The sequence below is a fragment of the Oncorhynchus kisutch genome, linkage group LG5 (assembly GCF_002021735.2).
Source record: "Oncorhynchus kisutch isolate 150728-3 linkage group LG5, Okis_V2, whole genome shotgun sequence".
In the NCBI taxonomy this organism is placed as follows: domain Eukaryota; kingdom Metazoa; phylum Chordata; class Actinopteri; order Salmoniformes; family Salmonidae; genus Oncorhynchus; species Oncorhynchus kisutch.
In genome coordinates, this window is record NC_034178.2 from 5163121 (window position 1) to 5185620 (window position 22500).

General features: G+C 43.8%; 2 protein-coding genes across 5 annotated transcripts in view; one reads left to right on the top strand and one right to left on the bottom strand.

Annotated features, from left to right (window-relative positions):
• The first annotated feature begins 12108 nt into the window (after positions 1–12108).
• cldn11a (claudin 11a) lies at positions 12109–16264 on the top strand. Its single transcript, XM_020482469.2, has 3 exons — positions 12109–12665; positions 13538–13702; positions 15319–16264. Exons 1-3 carry the CDS (start codon positions 12440–12442, stop codon positions 15582–15584), a joined length of 657 nt encoding a protein of 218 aa, XP_020338058.1. The 5' UTR covers positions 12109–12439; the 3' UTR covers positions 15585–16264.
• Positions 16265–18692: 2428 nt separating this feature from the next.
• Positions 18693–22500, bottom strand: part of LOC109890371 (probable cationic amino acid transporter) — a 21760-nt gene continuing 17952 nt past the window's right edge. For all 4 annotated transcript variants that reach the window (XM_031824215.1, XM_031824217.1, XM_031824216.1 and 1 more), the window contains one exon: positions 18693–22500. This exon is cut by the window's right edge and continues 79 nt beyond it. In XM_031824215.1, coding sequence (XP_031680075.1) covers positions 22275–22500 — 226 coding nt within the window. In that variant the 3' untranslated portion in view covers positions 18693–22274.

A 22500-nucleotide genomic window follows, 5' to 3' on the forward strand; every position in this document is an offset into this window, starting at 1 on the left:
CAGCCACGACCCATCTTCAATGCTCTTACTGAGGGAAGGAGGTTGTTGGCCAAGATCTCGCGATACATGACCCCATCCATCCTCCCCTCAATACGGTGCAGTCGTCCTGTCCCCTTTGCAGAAAAGCATCCCCAAAGAATGATGTTTCCACCTCCATGCTTCACGGTTGGGATGGTGTTCTTGGGGTTGTACTCATCCTTCTTCTTCCTCCAAACACGGCGAGTGGAGTTTAGACCAAAAAGCTCTATTTTTGTCTCATCAGACCACATGACTCCTGTAGCTCCTGTAGCTCCAACTCCAAAAAGTTCTGGGACACTGTGAAGTCCATGGAGAACAAGAGCACCTCCTCCCAGCTGCCCACTGCACTGAGGCTAGGTAACACGGTCACCACCGATAAATCCATGATTATCGAAAACTTCAATAAGCATTTCTCAACGGCTGGCCATGCCTTCCGCCTGGCTACTCCAACCTCGGCCAACAGCTCCGCCCCCCCCGCAGCTTCTCGCCCAAGCCTCTCCAGGTTCTCCTTTACCCAAATCCAGATAGCAGATGTTCTGAAAGAGCTGCAAAACCTGGACCCGTACAAATCAGCTGGGCTTGACAATCTGGACCCTCTATTCCTGAAACTATCTGCCGCCATTGTCGCAACCCCTATTACCAGCCTGTTCAACCTCTCTTTCATATCGTCTGAGATCCCCAAGGATTGGAAAGCTGCCACAGTCATCCCCCTCTTCAAAGGGGGAGACACCCTGGACCCAAACTGTTACAGACCTATATCCATCCTGCCCTGCCTATCTAAGGTCTTCGAAAGCCAAGTCAACAAACAGGTCACTGACCATCTCGAATCCCACCGTACCTTCTCCGCTGTGCAATCTGGTTTCCGAGCCAGTCACGGGTGCACCTCAGCCATACTCAAGGTACTAAACGATATCATAACCGCCATCGATAAAAGACAGTACTGTGCAGCCGTCTTCATCGACCTTGCCAAGGCTTTCGACTCTGTCAATCACCATATTCTCAGTAGCCTCGGTTTTTCGGATGACTGCCTTGCCTGGTTCACCAATTACTTTGCAGACAGAGTTCAGTGTGTCAAATCGGAGGGCATGCTGTCCGGTCCTCTGGCAGTCTCTATGGGGGTGCCACAGGGTTCAATTCTCGGGCCGACTCTTTTCTCTGTATATATTAATGATGTTGCTCTTGCTGCGGGCGATTCCCTGATCCACCTCTACGCAGACGACACCATTCTATATACTTCCGGCCCGTCCTTGGACACTGTGCTATCTAACCTCCAAACGAGCTTCAATGCCATACAACACTCCTTCCGTGGCCTCCAACTGCTCTTAAACGCTAGTAAAACCAAATGCATGCTTTTCAACCGATCGCTGCCTGCACCCGCATGCCCGACTAGCATCACCAGCCTGGATGGTTCCGACCTTGAATATGTGGACATCTATAAGTACCTAGGTGTCTGGCTAGATTGTAAACTCTCCTTCCAGACTCATATCAAACATCTCCAATTGAAAATCAAAACAAGAGTCGGCTTTCTATTCCACAACAAAGCCTCCTTCACCCACGCCGCCAAACTTACCCTAGTAAAACTGACTATCCTACCGATCCTCGACTTCGGCGATGTCATCTACAAAATGGCTTCCAACACTCTACTCAGCAAACTGGATGCAGTTTATCACAGTGCCATCCGTTTTGTCACTAAAGCACCTTATACCACCCACCACTGCGACTTGTATGCTCTAGTCGGCTGGCCCTCGCTACATATTCGTCGCCAGACCCACTGGCTCCAGGTCATCTACAAGTCCATGCTAGGTAAAGCTCCGCCTTATCTCAGTTCACTGGTCACGATGGCAACACCCATCCGTAGCACGCGCTCCAGCAGGTGTATCTCACTGATCATCCCTAAAGTCAACACCTCATTTGGCCGCCTTTCGTTCCAGTTCTCTGCTGCCTGCGACTGGAACGAATTGCAAAAATCGCTGAAGTTGGAGACTTTTATCTCCCTCACCAACTTCAAACATCTGCTATCTGAGCAGCTAACCGATTGCTGCAGCTGTACATAGTCTATTGGTAAATAGCCCACCCATTTTCACCTACCTCATCCCCATACTGTTTTTATTTATTTACTTTTCTGCTCTTTTGCACACCAATATCTCTACCTGTACATGACCATCTGATCATTTATCACTCCAGTGTTAATCTGCAAAATTGTAATTATTCGCCTACCTCCTCATGCCTTTTTGCACACAATGTATATAGACTCCCCTTTTTTTTCTACTGTGTTATTGACTTGTTAATTGTTTACTCCATGTGTAACTCTGTGTTGTCTGTTCACACTGCTATGCTTTATCTTGGCCAGGTCGCAGTTGCAAATGAGAACTTGTTCTCAACTAGCCTACCTGGTTAAATAAAGGTGAAATAAAAAATAAATAAAATAAATTACCTTCTCCCATTCCTCCTCTGGATCGTGCAGATGGTCATTGGCAAACTTCAGAGTCATTAAAAAAGAGGGCAGTGAACACACACACACACACACACACACACACACACACACACACACACACACACACACACACACACACACACACACACACACACACACACACACACACACACACACACACACACACACACACACACACACACACACACACACACACAGTGAGATGTCCCATTCTTCTGGTCTCAGAGGGTTTATACTGTAGGGTTTATACTGTAGACAGAGGGAAAAGCTAAAAGCCACATTGTGTTGTAGTGACATCTTCAAACCCAGTGCAGCACAACCGTCTCAGTGGGGTAGAGTCAGTCCACCAGGCAGGCTAGGGCAGGCCAAGGTTCACACCACTTCACGTCTTAAGGCTGGTGAACGTCCCTGCATGATACCTACTAGTGCTCAATACTCATCTGACTGCTACAGGTGTCGGATCTTAATTTGATCACCCTGTTGTAGGAGAACTTTAAAGTGAGATTTAATTAAAAAGGCTTCTGAAGTTTATCATTTCCACTTTAAAATGAAAAATGGATCAACCATTTTTCTATGGGAAACTAGATTTATAAGGCACCTAGTTACAGCTCATATGGCTTCCACTAGATGCCAACAGTCTTTAGAAATTGGTTGATGTTTTTCCTTTGAGAAATGAAGAAGTAGGGCTGTTCAGACTGAGTGTCAAGCCAAGTGGACTCTTTTGTTTGGTGCGCACGACCTGGAACTCGCTCCACTTTGATTTTAGCCGCTATTGAACACAGTATATTCTGTCTTAAATTTGATTGATTATTTATGTTTTAGGATACCTAAAGTTGGATTAGGAATGTTGTTTGAAATGTTTGGACCAAGTTTACAGGTAACTTATTAGATCATTTGTAGTCATGTTGGGCGAGTTGGAACCGGTGTATTTCTGAATCAAACTATATAATATATAACAAAGGAATTTATCGAACAAAAGGACCATTTGTGATGTTTATGGGACATTTTAGAGTGCCAACAGAAAAAGATCTTCAAAGGTAAGGCATATTATAACGCTATTTCTGACTTTCGTGTCGCACCTCCCTGGTTGAAAATGATTTGTTATGCATTTGTATGATGAGGCGCTGTCCTCAGATAATCACATGGTTTGCTTTCGCCGTAAAGCCTTTTTGAAATCTGACACGGCGGCTGGATTAACAAGAAATGAAGCTTTATTTTGGTGTATTGCACTTGTGATTTTATGAAAGTGAAATATTTCTAATAATTTCATTTGAATTTTACGCTCTACAATTTCACTAGATGTTGTTGCAACATTCCACTAGCGGAACGGCTAGCCGTAACAGGTTTTAAGTCCTTGAGATCCCCTGATTCGGACATTTCCCTGAAAACTCACCCCCTGATCTGTCCATCATAACTCTCCTCCAGACACCCCCTCTCTCCCTCGTTATCTCTCCTCTCTGTCTCTCTCTGTATCTTATTACTTTACTAAGCTGCGGAGATTGCGAGAGGAGAGGTGTGTGTGTGAGATACTGTAGAGACACTGTCATGCTGCAATACAGAGCTCTGTCCATTACTGTCTGGCCTTATGCCAACTACTACCAGCACTGCAGTATCCTTCTGATGATATATGACTCAATGACATCTCTCTCTCTCTCTCTCTCTCTCTCTCTCTCTCTCTCTTTCTCTCTCTCTCTCCCTCTCTCTCTCTCTCTCTCTCTCTTTCTCTCTCTCTCTCCCTCTCTCTCTCTCTCTCTCTCTCTATCTCTCTCAGAGATCTCTCTCTTTATCTTTCTCAGAGATCTCTTTCACCTCTCACTTTCCCCTCTCTCTCTCTCTCTCAGAGATGTCTCTCTTTATCTTTCTCAGAGATCTCTTTCACCTCTCACTTTCCCCTCTCTCTCCCTCTCTCTCTCACCTCTCACTTCCCCCCCCATCTCTCTCTCTCTCTCTCTCTCTCTCTCTCTCTCTCTCTCACACACCTCTCACTCCCCCCCCCCCTCTCTCCCTCTCTCCCCCCCTCTCTCTCCCTCTCAATTCAATTCAAGGGCTTTATTGGCATGGGAAACATGTGTTAACATTGCCAAAGCAAGTGAGGTAGACAACATACAAAGTGAATATATAAAGTGAAAAACAACAAAAATTAACAGTAAACATTACACATACAGAAGTTTCAAAACAGTAAAGACATTACAAATGTCATATTATATATATATATACAGTGTTCTAACAATGTACAAATGGCTAAAGGACACAAGATAAAATAAATAAGCATAAATATGGGTTGTATTTACAATGGTGTTTGTTCTTCACTGGTTGCCCTTTTCTCGTGGCAACAGGTCACAAATCTTGCTGCTGTGATGGCACACTGTGGTATTTCACCCAGTAGATATGGGAGTTTTTCAAAATTGGATTTGTTTTCGAATTCTTTGTGGATCTGTGTAATCTGAGGGAAATATGTCTCTCTAATATGGTCATACATTGGGCAGGAGGTTAGGAAGTGCAGCTCAGTTTCCACCTCATTTTGTGGGCAGTGAGCACATAGCCTGTCTTCTCTTGAGAGCCAAGTCTGCCTACGGCGGCCTTTCTCAATAGCAAGGCTATGCTCACTGAGTCTGTACATAGTCAAGGCTTTCCTTAATTTTGGGTCAGTCACAGTGGTCAGGTATTCTGCCGCTGTGTACTCTCTGTGTAGGGCCAAATAGCATTCTAGTTTGCTCTGTTTTTTTGTTAATTCTTTCCAATGTGTTAAGTAGTTATCTTTTTGTTTTCTCATGATTTGGTTGGGTCTAATTGTGCTGCTGTCCTGGGGCTCTGTAGTGTGTGTTTGTGTTTGTGAACAGAGCCCCAGGACCAGCTTGCTTAGGGGACTCTTCTCCAGGTTCATCTCTCTGTAGGTGATGGCTTTGTTATGGAAGGTTTGGGAATCGCTTCCTTTTAGGTGGTTGTAGAATTTAACAGCTCTTTTCTGGATTTTGATAATTAGTGGGTATCGGCCTAATTCTGCTCTGCATGCATTATTTGGTGTTCTACGTTGTACACGGAGGATATTTTTGCAGAATTCTGCGTGCAGAGTCTCAATTTGGTGTTTGTCCCATTTTGTGAAGTCTTGGTTGGTGAGCGGACCCCAGACCTCACAACCATAAAGGGCAATGGGCTCTATGACTGATTCAAGTATTTTTAGCCAGATCCTAATTGGTATGTTGAAATTTATGTTTCTTTTGATGGCATAGAATGCCCTTCTTGCCTTGTCTCTCAGATCGTTCACAGCTTTGTGGAAGTTACCTGTGGTGCTGATGTTTAGGCCAAGGTATGTATAGTTTTTTGTGTGCTCTAGGGCAACAGTGTCTAGATGGAATTTGTATTTGTGGTCCTGGTGACTGGACCTTTTTTGGAACACCATTATTTTGGTCTTACTGAGATTTACTGTCAGGGCCCAGGTCTGACAGAATCTGTGCATAAGATCTAGGTGCTGCTGTAGGCCCTCCTTGGTTGGTGACAGAAGCACCAGATCATCAGCAAACAGCAGACTTTTGACTTCGGATTCTAGCAGGGGGAGGCCGGGTGCTGCAGACTTTTCTAGTGCCCTCGCCAATTCGTTGATATATATGTTGAAGAGGGTGGGGCTTAAGCTGCATCCCTGTCTAACCCCACGACCCTGTGTGAAGAAATGTGTGTGTTTTTTGCCAATTTTAACCGCACACTTGTTGTTTGTGTACATGGATTTTATAATGTCGTATGTTTTACCCCCAACACCACTTTCCATCAGTTTGTATAGCAGACCCTCATGCCAGATTGAGTCGAAGGCTTTTTTGAAATCAACAAAGCATGAGAAGACTTTGCCTTTGTTTTGGTTTGTTTGATTGTCAATTAGGGTGTGCAGGGTGAATACATGGTCTGTTGTACGGTAATTTGGTAAAAAGCCAATTTGACATTTGCTCAGTACATTGTTTTCATTGAGGAAATGTACAAGTCTGCTGTTAATAATAATGCAGAGGATTTTCCCAAGGTTACTGTTGACACATATTCCACGGTAGTTATTGGGGTCAAATTTGTCTCCACTTTTGTGGATTGGGGTGATCAGTCCTTGGTTCCAAATATTGGGGAAGATGCCAGAGCTAAGTATGATGTTAAAGAGTTTTAGTATAGCCAATTGGAATTTGTTGTCTGTATATTTGATCATTTCATTGAGGATACCATCAACACCACAGGCCTTTTTGGGTTGGAGGGTTTTAATTTTGTCCTGTAACTCTTTCAATGTAATTGGAGAATCCAGTGGGTTCTGGTAGTCTTTAATAGTTGATTCTAAGATCTGTGTTTGATCATGTATATGTTTTTGCTCTTTATTCTTTGTTATAGAGCCAAAAAGATTGGAGAAGTGGTTTACCCATACATCTCCATTTTGGATAGATAATTCTTCGTGTTGTTGTTTGTTTAGTGTTTTCCAATTTTCCCAGAAGTGGTTAGAGTCTATGGATTCTTCAATTGCATTGAGCTGATTTCTGACATGCTGTTCCTTCGTTTTCCGTAGTGTATTTCTGTATTGTTTTAGTGATTCACCATAGTGAAGGCGTAGACTCAGGTTTTCCGGGTCTCTATGTTTTTGGTTGGACAGGTTTCTCAATTTCTTTCTTAGATTTTTGCATTCTTCATCAAACCATTTGTCATTATTGTTAATTTTCTTCGGTTTTCTATTTGAGATTTTTAGATTTGATAGGGAAGCTGAGAGGTCAAATATACTGTTAAGATTTTCTACTGCCAAGTTTACACCTTCACTATTACAGTGGAACGTTTTACCCAGGAAATTGTCTAAGAGGGATTGAATTTGTTGTTGCCTAATAGTTTTTTGGTAGGTTTCCAAACTGCATTCCTTCCATCTATAGCATTTCTTAATGTTACTCAGTTCCTTTGGCTTTGATGCCTCATGATTGAGTATTGCTCTGTTTAAGTAGACTGTGATTTTGCTGTGGTCTGATAGGGGTGTTAGTGGGCTGACTGTGAACGCTCTGAGAGACTCTGGGTTGAGGTCAGTGATAAAGTAGTCTACAGTACTACTGCCAAGAGATGAGCTATAGGTGTACCTACCATAGGAGTCCCCTCGAAGCCTACCGTTGACTATGTACATACCCAGCGTGCGACAGAGCTGCAGGAGTTGTGACCCGTTTTTGTTGGTTATGTTGTCATAGTTGTGCCTAGGGGGGCATATGGGGGAGGGAATGCTGTCACCTCCAGGCAGGTGTTTGTCCCCCTGTGTGCTGAGGGTGTCAGGTTCTTGTCCGGTTCTGGCATTTAGGTCACCACAGACTAGTACATGTCCCTGGGCCTGGAAATGATTGATTTCCCCCTCCAGGATGGAGAAGCTGTCTTCATTAAAATATGGGGATTCTAGTGGGGGGATATAGGTAGCACACAGGAGGACATTTTTCTCTGTTAGGATAATTTCTTTTTGAATTTCTAGCCAAATGTAGAATGTTCCTGTTTTGATTAATTTAATGGAGTGAGTTAGGTCTGCTCTATACCAAATTAGCATACACCCTGAGTCCCTTCCCTGTTTCACACCTGGTAGTTTGGTGGATGGGACTACCAGCTCTCTGTAACCTAGAGGGCAACCAGTGGGTCCATCTCCTCTATACCAGGTTTCTTGCAGGATGACAATGTCTGTATTACCGAGTTCTTTGGTGAAGTCCGGGTTTCTGCTCTTTAGGCCAAAGGCAGATGACCTCAGGCCTTGGATATTCCAGGATAATATAGTGAAGGCTTTTTGTTCCATAGAGTGTCCAATGTTGTTGGTCGTGGTTTAGCCTCAGGCCAGTAAGTGTGAGCAAAGCCTGCTGAGCATCTGGTACATGCCATTGGCTTGGGCGAGTGTGAGAGTGGGGGTTGGGACTGTTTGCCCGCTCACTACCTGGGCGTATGTGTGGCTTCCATGTTGAGGCCCTCTTTGCGGGGGTGGGGTGCATGGGGTGGGCAGGAGTGGCATAGGTCTGATCTGAGGGGGCCTAAATGGAGTGTGGGCATGGTTGACGTGGGGGGGTGTTGATTGGTTGGGGTGGGGGTGTGGATGTGTCTGGGTGTACTGTGGTCTGGATGTAATTCCTCTTGGCGTGGGTCCTCTATGTGTAGGTCCAGGGGGAGGTCCTGCAGATCTGGGAGGGTGTCTCGCTGGTCTGGGTGGGGTGTCTATTGATCTGTTGCTCCTGTGTGGAGTGTTGGGGATACGTTTGAGAGCGATGTCCTTTAGAGTCCGGGCAAAGGTGGGCACTGCTGCCTTGTAGAGGTGGACCTGGTCATAGAGGCTGTTCAAGTCCAGGGTGGAGTGGTGGGCCAGGAAAACGTTTGGTTTTGAGGCACAGTCACGGGAAATACTTGCATTTACCCGCTGTATTGTGGCGGGGTGGAAGTCTTTTCGTGGTAGCAGGGTGGAGATAACCACTTGTGCGTTGGGGAAAGTAGAAGAAGCCTTTTCAATCACTCCCTTCAGTGCTGTGGCCACTCTTTCCTGCTGTGCTCTCAGGTCGTTTGTGCCTGTGTGTATTATTATGTGGCTGGGTGAGCCTAGTTTGGCCTCAGACAGAAGGTCTAGGGCACGCTGGGTGTTTGGACACCAGAGTTTAGACACACTGTGTTTGGGAAAAAGTATTTTTTCTTCTATATATTTCCCATTTGAGTCCATAAGTAGTACAATCTGTGTCTTGTGTTTGTCCTCAGTGGGTGTGGGGGGGTTGACAGAAGGGCTATCAGGGTGGCTGACAGGGGGGGTGCTCAGAGGGGGTGAGAGCCTCTGGGCTTGGGGTTCTTCATTTGTCTGTTGTGCTGTGATGTCGACTCTATGGTCAGGGTCTGGTGTGGACTGTTCTGCTGTGGTGTCGACTCTATGGTCAGGGTCTGGTGTGGACTGTTCTGCTGTGGTGTCGAGACTTTTGTTGGGTGCTGAGGTGGGCTGTTCTGCTGGCTTCTCTGTGGGGGTGGCCACCTCTCTAGTGGGTTGTTCTCTGTCACACGCCGTCCCCCTCAACTTCTCCTCCATCCCCCTCACCCTCTCCTCCATCCCCCTCAACCTCTCCTCCACCAGCAGTCTGATACTCTCCTCTAGTGCTCTGTTCTGCTCCTCTTTCTCCTGTTGTATTTGTCTCACCACTGTCCAAAGTGCAGATATGTCTCTGTCCACCTCCAGCTCTCCGGGTCTGGTTAAGGGGCTGTTGTTGTGCTGGACTGTTGTCTGGGTCTGTGCTGACTGAAGTGTAATCACCTGCTGTTCCAGCTCCACCTGCCTTATCTCCAGCTGGGTGAATTTGTCCTTCATTTCAATGAGGGAGTGGTAATCTGTGCTGGGAGGTTGACCCTCCGCTGGGGGTTGCTCATCTGTGGGGTTACATAATGAAGAGGTCTGGTCTGATCCTCTCGGGGTGGGGGTATCTTTATCAAGGGAGAGTTTCTCCTGCTGAGCTAATTCTTTGATTAGGTGAAAGTCCAGCTGAAACTGTTTGTGGTTACGCTGTACCATCACTGTTCCGGACTTATAGATATTTATATTACTTAACTCAGAGTCCTCGTTGTCAAGTATTCTGAGTTTCCACCCCTCGTTAATCCCCCCTCTCGTAACAGAGGGGTAGTGTGCTAATATAGCACTGTGCCATGCCAGGGGATGGTTTGTGTGGAAGATAAGGTTGCTGATGTTCCCATTTTTGTAATAGTCAGCAAAAAGTGTCTCTTGATTTTCCATAAGGAGCTTCATTTTGTAATCTTTTCTTGCCTTTTCATTCTTTACATGCAGAGGGTACTGTATTTTAATTACCTCTGAACAGCGGGAGGGAGCTTCTAAGGCCTCTCCATTTGGTTGGGGTAGACTGTGTGACTCTCCTGCCATTGTTGGGCTAATGAGCTTTGACACCTCTCACTTGACACGTCAGTGCTATTTGAAGCTGTATCAAGCTTGGCAGAATTATGTTAGAATTAGAGTTAGAAATCCTTATAAGGTAATGTTGTGTATTTTTCTTCTTGGCTTTTGGAAAAAAAAATATATAGTTTCAGACTAAGCATTACTCACTCAGTTCCAGGTTGGATGGTGTTTTCAGGTTTCTGTTGTTTTCCAGAGAATTTGCTGTATAGAGAAACAAATCTTGGTAGTTGTGAACCTTCCAGGTGATTCCGTAATTCCGTCCAAAATCAGGTTGTAGGTTTTAAGTTTTGATTTGAAGTAGGGGTTATGTTGTAGAGGGTAGAATCCAGTATGTGTTCCTGACAAAAAATCTAAGTTTATCTAACTCCTAATCTATCTTTTTTAAAGAAAATGCTGAAAAATGCAGGAGCTCATCTGATTGTGACTTCCTCTCTGCTCTGTTCCTCTCTCTCTCTCTCTCTCTCTCTCTCTCTCTTCTCTCTCTCTCTCTCTCTCTCTTTCTCTCTCTCTCTCTCTCTCTCTCTCTCTCTCTCTCTCTCTCTCTCTCTCTCTCTCTCTCTCTCTCTCTCTCTCTTTCTCTCTCTTTCTCTCTCCCTCTCTCTCCCTCTCTCCCCCTCTCTCTCTCTCCCTCTCTCTCTCTCTCTCTCTCTCTCTCTCTCTCTCTCTCTCTCTCTTTCTCTCTCTCTCTCTCTCTCTCTCTCTCTCTCTCTCTCAAAATCTTTCCCCTCTCCCCCCTCTATATTTGTATTTATTTTAATCCACCTCAGCCTTTCCTCCTCCTCTCCTAATTTCCCATTCCCCCTTTCCTTCCTCTTTTCTCTCCCTCTTCCTCTCCTCCTCTCTACTGCAGTAGATCATGTAAAGAAGCGATAGGACATTATTTACCAGGCGACGGGAGGTTTGAACGACAAAGCTGAGAGTGAGGGGGCTAATTTAAGCAGTTAGGACACAGAATATTAATAGAGGGAGTAAGTGAATAGAAGGAGAGAGAGCACATTTCAATACTCACAGTATTTAACTGATGTCTTGCTTGTCCTTCATACCTAAGATTCAGTAACGTTTCATTTCATAATGACTGTGTTGCTAGAAAGCAGCCCTCCTGATGACAGCCACTCTGCTGTAGTGACAGAGCTGTCATAGTGAAAGACTAAGAGTCACTTCATTACACTCCTTCTCCTCCGCTCTCTGATTTAGAGACCGCACACGCGTGCACACACACACCAGGAGAGCTGAAATCCCATCATCCTTCACTGTCATCCTGGCATTCTGATCATCCTCATTACCATAATATTCCCATTCCCATGATGCCTTGCTCCTACTACATCATCATTCTCTATCTTCCTCTCTCTTCTCCTCCTTCTTCCTGCCACTCTCTCTCCTTCTTCTCCCTCTTCCTGTCTCTGTCTCCCTAACTCCTGAGCAGGAGCCTATAAAGGTAGCCTGAAGTACCAGAGGCAGCACCAGGTCGCCCCCCGGTGGACATACCTGGAACTGATGTGATTTTCAATGGCCAGGAGAGGGCAGTAACACTTTACAAAATCATTTGAGAGAGAGAGAGAGAGAGAGAGAGAGAGAGAGAGAGAGAGAGAGAGAGGAGAGAGAGAGAGAGAGAGAGAGAGAGAGAGAGAGAGAGAGAGAGAGAGAGAGGGATTTTTTTTCTATTTCTCTCCATCCCTCCGATTGGTTAGAAGTTTCCAGGTAGTTTTTTCAGACCTTTCTCTACTATAAAACGAATGGAAAAGTGCTGAAGCTAACTTCACACAGCATTTGGCTATCATTTTCTTCTGTTTAACAGTTTTCACCAGGATTTGTACAACACGGGACTATTTTGAAATCATAACAATTCCTTTCACAATAGTCCCACAGGCGTTGTGAGTCTGGCAAGCGAGGCTACTTTGACACAAGCTTCAACGTATCTTTATAGTATCATCAGTTGTTTTTGGACTATTTGGGCTGTGGACTGTCCAATTCACCGTCTTGAGTCACTCTGACTGCCTGGACCATTTAACGTCTTTCGAAACAGTTTTTGGAGACTATTCTACCCTAGGACTACCCTACCTCTCATTGCCATGGCGAACAGCTGTCTCCAGCTCAGCGGTTTTGTGATGGGTTGTATCGGCTGGGTCGGGATCCTTATCGCCACGGCCACCAACGACTGGGTAGTGACATGTAAATATGGCATGAACACCTGCAAGAAGATGGACGAGTTAGGAGCCAAGGGCCTGTGGGCTGAATGTGTCATTTCAACCGCCCTCTATCACTGTATATCACTGACACAGATATTGGACCTACCGGGTAACAGAACATTACTCTACTGTATAATACTATACTCTACTGTAATATACTGTACAGTAATACATAATAATACTATATTAATGGTAGCAGAACATTACTCTACTGTATAATACTATACTCTACTATAATATACTGTACAGTAATACATAATAATACTATATTAATGGTAGCAGAACATTACGCTACTGTATAATACTATACTCTACTATAATATACTGTACAGTAATACATAATAATACTATATTAAAGGTAATAGAACATTACTATTTATACTATATAATATTATACTATACTGCAATATACTATAATATATTATACTACAATCTACTATGCTCTACTATACTATACTATACTCCACCATACTATGCTATAAATCACTACACTCTACAATACTACACTATACTGTACTACATTACACTATACTCTACTATACCTTTATATACTATACTTTATTATACTATACTAAATATTACTACACTCTACTATACTCCACTCTACAATACTACACTATACTCTAATATACTCCAATATACCATAGTATATTATACTATACTATATTATACTGCACTCTACTATACACCACTATACTCTACTCTACTATATATAGATGATACTACTATATTGAGGTTAATGAATAAGAAATAACAGGGCTGTGCAGACGTCTCTGCGTCTCTGTGGCTGTGGACTCTGACCAAGAGGTTATGATATATCGGGAATATTTCACAGCAGTGTTGTTTGTCCCGAGCCTAAACCGATAGTCTACAACAGCTAGTCTCAAACTCAAGGCCTGGATATCTTTCCTATTGGAATCAACCAAGATTACTATGGCACATTTTAGGCCATACCGTTTATCTCTCTGTGTCTGTGTACAGCATACATCCAGACGTCGAGGGCGTTGATGATAACTGGATCCCTCATGGGGCTGCCTGCAGTGGGGATGGTCCTAACAGCCATGCCCTGCATCTCTCTGGGTGATGAGCCTCAGTCAGCCAAGAACAAACGATCCCTACTTGGGGGAGTTCTCATACTGCTAGTGGGTAAGTCTGGACACACACGCACACACACACGCACACACACACGGACACACACACACACACACACACACACACAGACAGACAGACAGACACGCACACACACGGACACACATGGACAGAAAGACACACACACACACGGACACACACACAGCCAGACAGACACACACACACACGCACGCACACAAACACACACACATGGACACACACACACAGACAGTCAGACAGACACACATGCACAGTTGAGCACAGAGACAGATGTTTGCACACACATTACAACATACGGTCATACTTATAACAACCACAGCCCCAGGCCTAACCTTGACCCTTAGCCTTCACATCCTCCCTCTCACCCCTCCCAGCCCTCCCTTTCACCCCTCCTAGCCATCCGCCTCCCCTAACTCCCACAGACACACACTCACACATGCATACACACAGTTCCCTACAGTTCAACCCATCCCCCAGACCACCATTCCTCCCCTCCCACCTCGTCCACACCCTTTTCCCTCCTGCTGGAGAATATTTTCCCATTTGTTGTTTGACACAATATAAAATGTGTTTGATCTGCTTTTCAATGTCCAGTTTTCCAACACCCTGTTCCACATGATGTCCATCGTATGTGTGTGTGTATATGTGTGTGTGTGTGTGTGTGTGCGTGTACTATGTTGTATATACTACTATAAGTACTATATTTACCTATAAATTATACTGTATACTGAACAAAAATATAAACGCAACATGTAAAGTGTTGGTCCCATTTTCATGAGCTGAAATAAAAGATCCCAGAAATGTTCCATATGTAAAAAAGAAGAAGCTTATTTCTCTAATATTTTGTACACAAATCTGTTTACATCCCTGTTAGTGAGCATTTCTCTTTTGCCAAGATAATCCATCCAGCTGACAGGTGTGGCATGTCAAGAAGCTGATTAAACAGCATGATCATTACACAGGTGCACCTTGTGCGGGGGACAATAAAAGGCCACTCTAAAATGTGCAGATTTGTCATACATAACAATGCCACAGATGTCTCAAATTGTGAGGGAGCGTGCAATTGGCCCAATGACTGCAATTGGCCCGCTGACTACCATATAAGCCAGCTCCAATGTCGTTTTATACAATTTGGCAGTACATCCAACCGGCCTCACAACTAAAGACCAAAAGTAACCACGCCAGCCCAGGACCTACACCTCTGGCTTCTTCACCTGCGGGATCGTCTGAGACCAGCCACAGCTGATGAAACTGAGGATTATTTCTGCTTGTAATATAGCCTTTTTGTGGGGAAAAACTCATTTTGATTGGCTGCCCCTGGCTCCCAAGTGGGTGGGCCTATGCTCTCCCAGGCCCACCCATGCCCCTGCCCAGTCATGTGAAATCCATAGATTAGGGCCTAATTTATTTATTTCAATTGACTGATTTCCTTCTATGAACTGTAACTGAGTAAAATCGTTGCATGTTGCGTTTATATTTTTGTTCAGTATACACGCGTGTTTATAATCAAATCAAAATCTAATTTTATTTGTCACATGCGCCGAATACAACAGGGGTAGACGAAAAAAGTAGAACCTTCTATGTGTATTAAATGTGGGCGTTAATCTAAATCTTTCTCTCTCCTTCCTGTATAGCTCTTTGTGGGGGGGTGTCCACAGTATGGTTTCCTATCGGAGCCCACCAGGACCAGGGACTCATGTCGTTTGGGTTCAGCCTGTACGCTGGCTGGGTGGGCACGGCCTTCTGTCTCCTGGGAGGGGCCATGATCACCTGCTGTTCTACTGAACCGTCCCAACACTACAATCACCATGACAACAACAGGTTCTACTACTCCAAAGGACAGGGGCCTGGTAACCCTGTTCCACCCTCCACTAACCACGCCAAGAGTGCCCATGTTTAGACACACATGAAGTACATGCATGCACACACACACACCAGTGGAGAGTAACTCAGAGCGGCGTCTAACCTGGTGCCTGAAGAGAAACCAAGGGGTCCTGATCAGGACAACCCTGCTCTGATGAAGGACTTATTTTCATCTCTTTTGTTATACAATGAAGGCTAGGTTTAGGGTTCTTTGTTCTACAATGAAGGCTAGGGTTAGGGTTAGGGTTCTTTGTTCTACAATGAAGGCTAGGGTTAGGGTTCGGGTTCTTTGTTCTACAATGAAGGCTAGGGTTAGGGTTAGGGTTCTTTGTTCTATAATGAAGGCTAGGGTTAGGGTTAGGGTTCTTTGTTCTACAATGAAGGCTAGGGTTAGGGTTAGGGTTCTTTGTTCTACAATGAAGGCTAGGGTTAGGGTTCTTTGTTCTACAATGAAGGCTAGGGTTAGGGTTAGGATTCTTTGTTCTACAATGAAGGTTAGGGTTAGGGTTAGGGTTCTTTGTTCTACAATGAAGGCTAGGGTTAAGGTTAGGGTTCTTTGTTCTACAATGAAGGCTAGGGTTAGGATTATGGTTCTTTATTTTACAATGAAGGACAACTGTGGATGGAAAGTACTGTACACCTATCAGTGCATTTTATAGAAAATAAGCGTACCTTTTTTAATAAAGACTGTCATGATTTGTAGTTTTTTGATAAATACCATGTCTTGAATGTTTCTTATTGTTGATTATACAATGATCATTATGTGGGTACCTACCTGTGTTCCAACAGTAATGAAGTAAGGAAATATATTATTACATTGTTTTATTATACGATGACAAACCGATCAAACGGCAATGTAGCCCCGCTCTCATACACTGCCAAGTCAGTTTCTTCAGCCTGGTTGTAACGGCTGTCCTCTTCGTCTGAGGAGGAGTAGGAAGGATCGGACCAATATGCAGCGTGGTAAGTGTCCATGTTCATATTTTTTCAACTCAGAACACTAAGACCAAAATAACAAAAATAGACCAACACGAAACAGTTCTGTCTGGTGCAGACACAGAGATAGAAAACAACTACCCACAACCCATAGTGGGAAAACAGGCTGCCTAAGTATGGTTCTCAATCAGAGACAACGATTGCCAGCTGCCTCTGATTGGGAACCATACCAGGCCAAACACATAGAGATAGAAAACATAGAACACAAAACATAGAATGCCCACCCCAACTCACGCCCTGACCAAACTAAAATAGAGACATAAAAAAGGAACTAAGGTCAGGACGTGACACTGATGGAACGGTTAGTGATAGGGTTGGCCTAACGTGGCCAAACAAATGAAACACATGCAAGACCGTATGAAACCTAGGGCTCGATTCAATCCGTATCGCACAAGTTCAGCATTTTACCACAATTTCAAATTAAAAAGTCATTTCCGATTGAGTTGGTTGTTTAGCAACAAAACGGACCCGTGCAGAACTATGGAGCAAAATTGGAGCAAAAAAAACCCAGATTGGGTTGGCTTAGATTGTCAACTATATTTTTTTCTGCCATGTTTATTGAAAGCATACATGTACACAATCAGCACTTCTTGTCTCACAAATACATCGCTACAGTTGTTGGTTAGCTAGTTAGCGAATCTTAGCCATCTTAGCATAGATGTGACAGCCAAAACACCTCAAAACAAGACATGGTATCAAGAACAAGATGAAACGAGCTACTTACAATTTCTTACATGGCAGTTTCTTGTCATTCTTGCTAGCAATTTGTCCATCCAGAATCATAACAACACACTGACTTCTGCCCCATGGAAGCGCGCACATCGTTTTTTCGTGACATTGTCAGCTAACCCATTTATACTGTATGCAGCAAGGACTGTGAATGCAGTCTCCGCTAACGCGGGAGCATTGCCTTGAAATTGCTAACGCGCTATAGCGTAGATCTTTAGCACTACGGATTGAATCGAGCCCCTAGAGGGCTTGAGTGGCAGTAATGAATACATTGTGTTTTGACAAAGACAATTCAAATGAAGATGAAGAGATTAAGATTAAGATTAAGATAACGTGATTCATTTCCTGTTTGATCCACATCTGTAGCAGAGGATGTGTACTGTTTCTATGTCTCCAGGTTTCATATCTCTGACAACATGGTCCCTCCCTTTTTCACGTCTAGACCTCTGCATCTCTAATGACCCCTACCCTATATAGTGCACTACAAAGGACAGATGGGGGCAAACACTACATAGTATGTGTCTCTGGCCAGTAGTGACGCAGGGGTGTCATTTCAGATGTGTTTGTTCATATGCATGCTATACACCAGAGTAACACTCCCTCTCTGTTGTTCTAGCAATAACTCTTTGTTAAAACACAGAAACGTTTCTGGGTCGTGTTTATCTTGGTTTATTTATTGTGCTATGTTGTGCTATGTTGTGCTATGTTGTGCTATGTTGTGCTATGTTGTGCTATGTTGTGCTATGTTGTGCTATCCCAGTGTTTTTGTTCGATTTTCTGTAATAAATATAAATGTGATTTGGTTAATATTAAAAATAATAATTAAAAAGTCCCAATGTTTTTTAAGTCAAGTAAAACGACTAGCTAACTGCCCCAACATTTCTGTCGAATGTTCAAACACCACCAAACACACACACACACACACACACTCACGCACACAAGCACACACACACACAGGAATAACCTACTCTCTCCCCGTCTCCAGCCGTGTTTCCCTAACTGTAGCAAAATAAACACTGACATCAGAGGTATTATCACTGGTGCTCTGGTTCAATCTGACCCAAAAACACAGGAAGTGTAGCATGTGTGTGTGTGTGATGTAATCAGTAATCCTAGTCTGTGTTCCCGGAAGCACATCTGAACCCTCGTGAACTGTACGTTTTTCGCACTGAATGACGACACAGATGTGTGTATTTGTGTGTGTGTGTTCACCTAGGGCATTGTTATAAAGTGTGTTATCAGTGGTGTGACTCTGACCTTGTACTGGTTAGCTCAGCACAGAAGGCTCTGTTCCCTGTGATACACTGATACACACTGTCCTATCATATCCTCCTCTATGTAGCAGTGTGTGTGTGTGTGTGTGTGTGTGTGTGTGTGTGCGTTCATGCGTGTTTCTGTGACAAAAACAGAGCCAGTCCAGTTCATATTTGCAATAAATAATGTTTCATTGTTGCATGGAGGCGATATCGACAACTCAGATTAAACAAGTGCACTCAGGAGCAGAAACACACATAGGGCCTGCATTCAAAATGGCACCCTATTCCCTTTATAGTGCACTACGTTTTGATAGGGTGTCATTTCAGATGAAGTCAAAAACAATAACAGAAAACCCCAAATACATCAGAACATTTTACAACTTCAGATAGCAAAAAATATACAGAAGAAAAACAAATATCTAGTCAGCAAACAGAAGCCAGTCTCAACATCCCACAAAGACAGCCAGTCACAGCAGGAGAGAGATAGAGGCAGGAATTAAATCGCAGTGCATTTCGTGACCTATTGAATAAACCAGCAATTTAACCAATGTGGATAGCTGACGTTAATTTATATCACCCATCCCTAAATGGGCTAAAGGAAGCTGTTAGAAAGATTGTTGACGTTCTGTGCGGTTCAAACCGGAATGCATTATGATTGAATACCCGGAAGTGGAGAGAAACATGGCACACCTTCTCCCGAGACAAAATGAACAAATAAACAGCACCTCAGACTTTAAAAGCAACAGTGGCAACATTTTCTTTAGTGTTGTAATAAAATAGCGTTTTTTGTTTTTTAATGTTTTTATAACCTTCTAATTTGCCTACTAAGACTGTAATAAATGTTATAAGATCTTTAAAATAAAAATGTATTTTTTTAACTTAACCTTAACCGACTAGAGATAGAAGAAGTAAAAAATATAAGCTCTCGCCGTTACCTCCCAAGCTGAGCTCTGATTGGGCGAAATACAAGAAGTGAAAGTGGATAAACCTCACCCACTTACTGTGGAGGCCCACCATTGGAGGAGCATAGGTGTGGGCGTGACCCAGCAGTAGAAAAATACTCCTATTTTTGTTTGATAGTGTTTCCTCATGTTTTTGTGTCGATGCTGTTGGATGTAACTGCATGTATTTACTCTAGCTAGTGGATGTAACTGCATGTATTTACTCTAGCTACTGAATGTAACTGAATGTATTTACTCTAGCTAGTGGATGTAACTGCATGTATTTACTCTAGCTAGTGAATGTAACTGAATGTATTTACTCTAGCTAGTGGATGTAACTGAATGTATTTACTCTAGCTAGTGAATGTAACTGAATGTATTTACTCTAGCTAGTGAATGTAACTGAATGTATTTACTCTAGCTAGTGAATGTAACTGAATGTATTTACTCTAGCTAGTGAATGTAACTGAATGTATTTACTCTAGCTAGTGAATGTAACTGAATGTATTTACTCTAGCTAGTGAATGTAACTGAATGTATTTACTCTAGCTAGTGAATGTAACTGTATGTATTTACTCTAGCTACTGAATGTAACTGAATGTATTTACTCTAGCTACTGAATGTAACTGAATGTATTTACTCTAGCTAGTGAATGTAACTGAATGTATTTACTCTAGCTAGTGAATGTAACTGAATGTATTTACTCTAGCTACTGAATGTAACTGTATGTATTTACTCTAGCTACTGAATGTAACTGAATGTATTTACTCTAGCTAGTGAATGTAACTGCATGTATTTACTCTAGCTAGTGAATGTAACTGAATGTATTTACTCTAGCTACTGAATGTAACTGCATGTGTCTACTCTACCAAGTGGTTTCAGTAAAACTTGAATTCTGCTTACAAATGGCTTCTAAACCATTATTAGATATGTAGTTAACCCTTAGTTAACTTGTTTCAATAGAAAAATTACATTATTTGGGTCTTTTTATATTTGGTTCCAGGTGGATCCTGATTGAATAGTTAACATTCATAATTGAGTTTGACCTAAACAAACCCTGTTGTAGTGATTATGAACCGTTCATACGCAGAACGTATTATACCGTGAGTGACTTCAATCTATTGTACAGGCCTATGCCCCACTGGAAAATTCTCATTGTTGTTTTGTTCTCTACAAAGTTAACAAATGTTGTGGACTTTGGCTTACCTTGTAAACACAGGGTGTGGGGGTAAGGGGTGGAGTGAGCGGTGGTGAGGCGTGGAGATGAAACCATAGAACCACCAACTCCTACATTTGCTACATATCATACCCCAGTTCCAGATTGACCAGTCCCCTTCACCCTATAGTTTCCCTTATCAAGGATCAGGGGTCAGTTTGGAGTAGGGTGCTGTTAGTTCTAGAATGTCTCTTAGCTGTCGGTCACCACATGCAAATACAGCATCTACAACCATGCTATACACATTAGCATGCTATCACATACACCAGCCAGCCACGTCACATAGCCACAGGCATGGAACACACACACACACACACACACACACACACACACACACACACACACACACACACACACACACACCCGCGCACACACAGAGACATAATATTTACAGTAAGGAGCACAGAGTACCTACTGAAGCCCCTTTCTGGTTTTGGGTTCAGCTGAACTGTGTGTGTGTGTGTGTGTGTCTGTTTCACTGGACAACACAAGCGAGCCCACCCCTGAACAGCAGAGAGATCCCTGGGTAGTGGTTAGGGATAGAGGTCAGCAGTTAGGGGTCGTGGAGACTAGGAGGGATCGCGTGGCATCTTTAGTTTAGTGCAATTGACAAGTAAGGCTTCCCCAAGGGGGTGGAGACCATAGAATTAGAGGGTTCTATGTGACTAAACACTCAGAGATATTTGTCTGATGTGAGAGCAATTCTCATCTAGTCTTCTTTCTAATTTAGTAACACTCATTTGGAGATTTAGCACATCTGTAGGCAGAGCAGAGCAGGGTGGCGTCCATCACTCTGTTTAGAACAAATCTGTCATTTAGAACCTTTCCATTCTGAGCTCTAGTAACACAACAACAGGGGCTTGTGGGGGGGAGGGATGGGGGGGGATTCATAGTGTGGGATGGAGCAAAATAAGTCACAAACACACTCCACTGGTAAGACCCTGAAGGGGACACAAATACAAGGTGTAAAAGCGTACACACACACAGCCCCCAAAAAACACACACGCGTGCACACACAGATGAAGGCACTATTGCAAGCAAAGTCCAATTACTATGTGACACAAAAAACCCATCAGCCCCCCATTCCCAGATAGAGACTGGAGAGGCGGGTGTGTGTCTAAGAGTGTCTGTGTGTGTGTAGCTAGTTTCCTCTCTGTGAGATGAGAGAAGCAGCAGACACCTGGACCAGTGACAGGAAGTGACCTTGGCTCAGCGCTCTGACAGCTTCCCGTGTGTGTGGTGAACCAGGAAATGCTGACTAGTCGCTCCCAGTCTGTCATCACTCTGGACTGTCTATAGTGAGAGGAAAATACCTTCACTGTATGCCCATCACCAAATCAACCCCAAGACCCCGCCCACTGTTTCTGATTGGTAGTCTACAGCTTTCCTCCATAGGATCATACTTCCTTTGGAACTCAATGAAAAAAAATATGTTTTTAAATAAGTAACAAGGGACCCACACAAACATTCACATGGACGCACTCACTCACTCGCACGCAGGCAGCCGGCAGAAGGCAGTACATTCAGTTGTTAACAACAGTAACATCTATCAATCCTCTCGGAAACATCCGTCCATTATTCCTTTCTCCTCAGAAATCCATTGGGTCCTCCTCCGCTAGCGCTCTCTTAGCTCCTCCCTTTGGATCCGTCCAATCATCATCATCAGCCTTGGGGGGTACCAGCTCTGACCCGTCAACACCGTCTGGTGCGGCCCAGGGGTCGTTGTTGCTAGGGGGGTAGAGGTCGTCGTCAACGCTGAAGCCTGAGAAGCCGTCGTCCACCCCGGCATGGTGACCATCGTAGCGCTGGTATGTA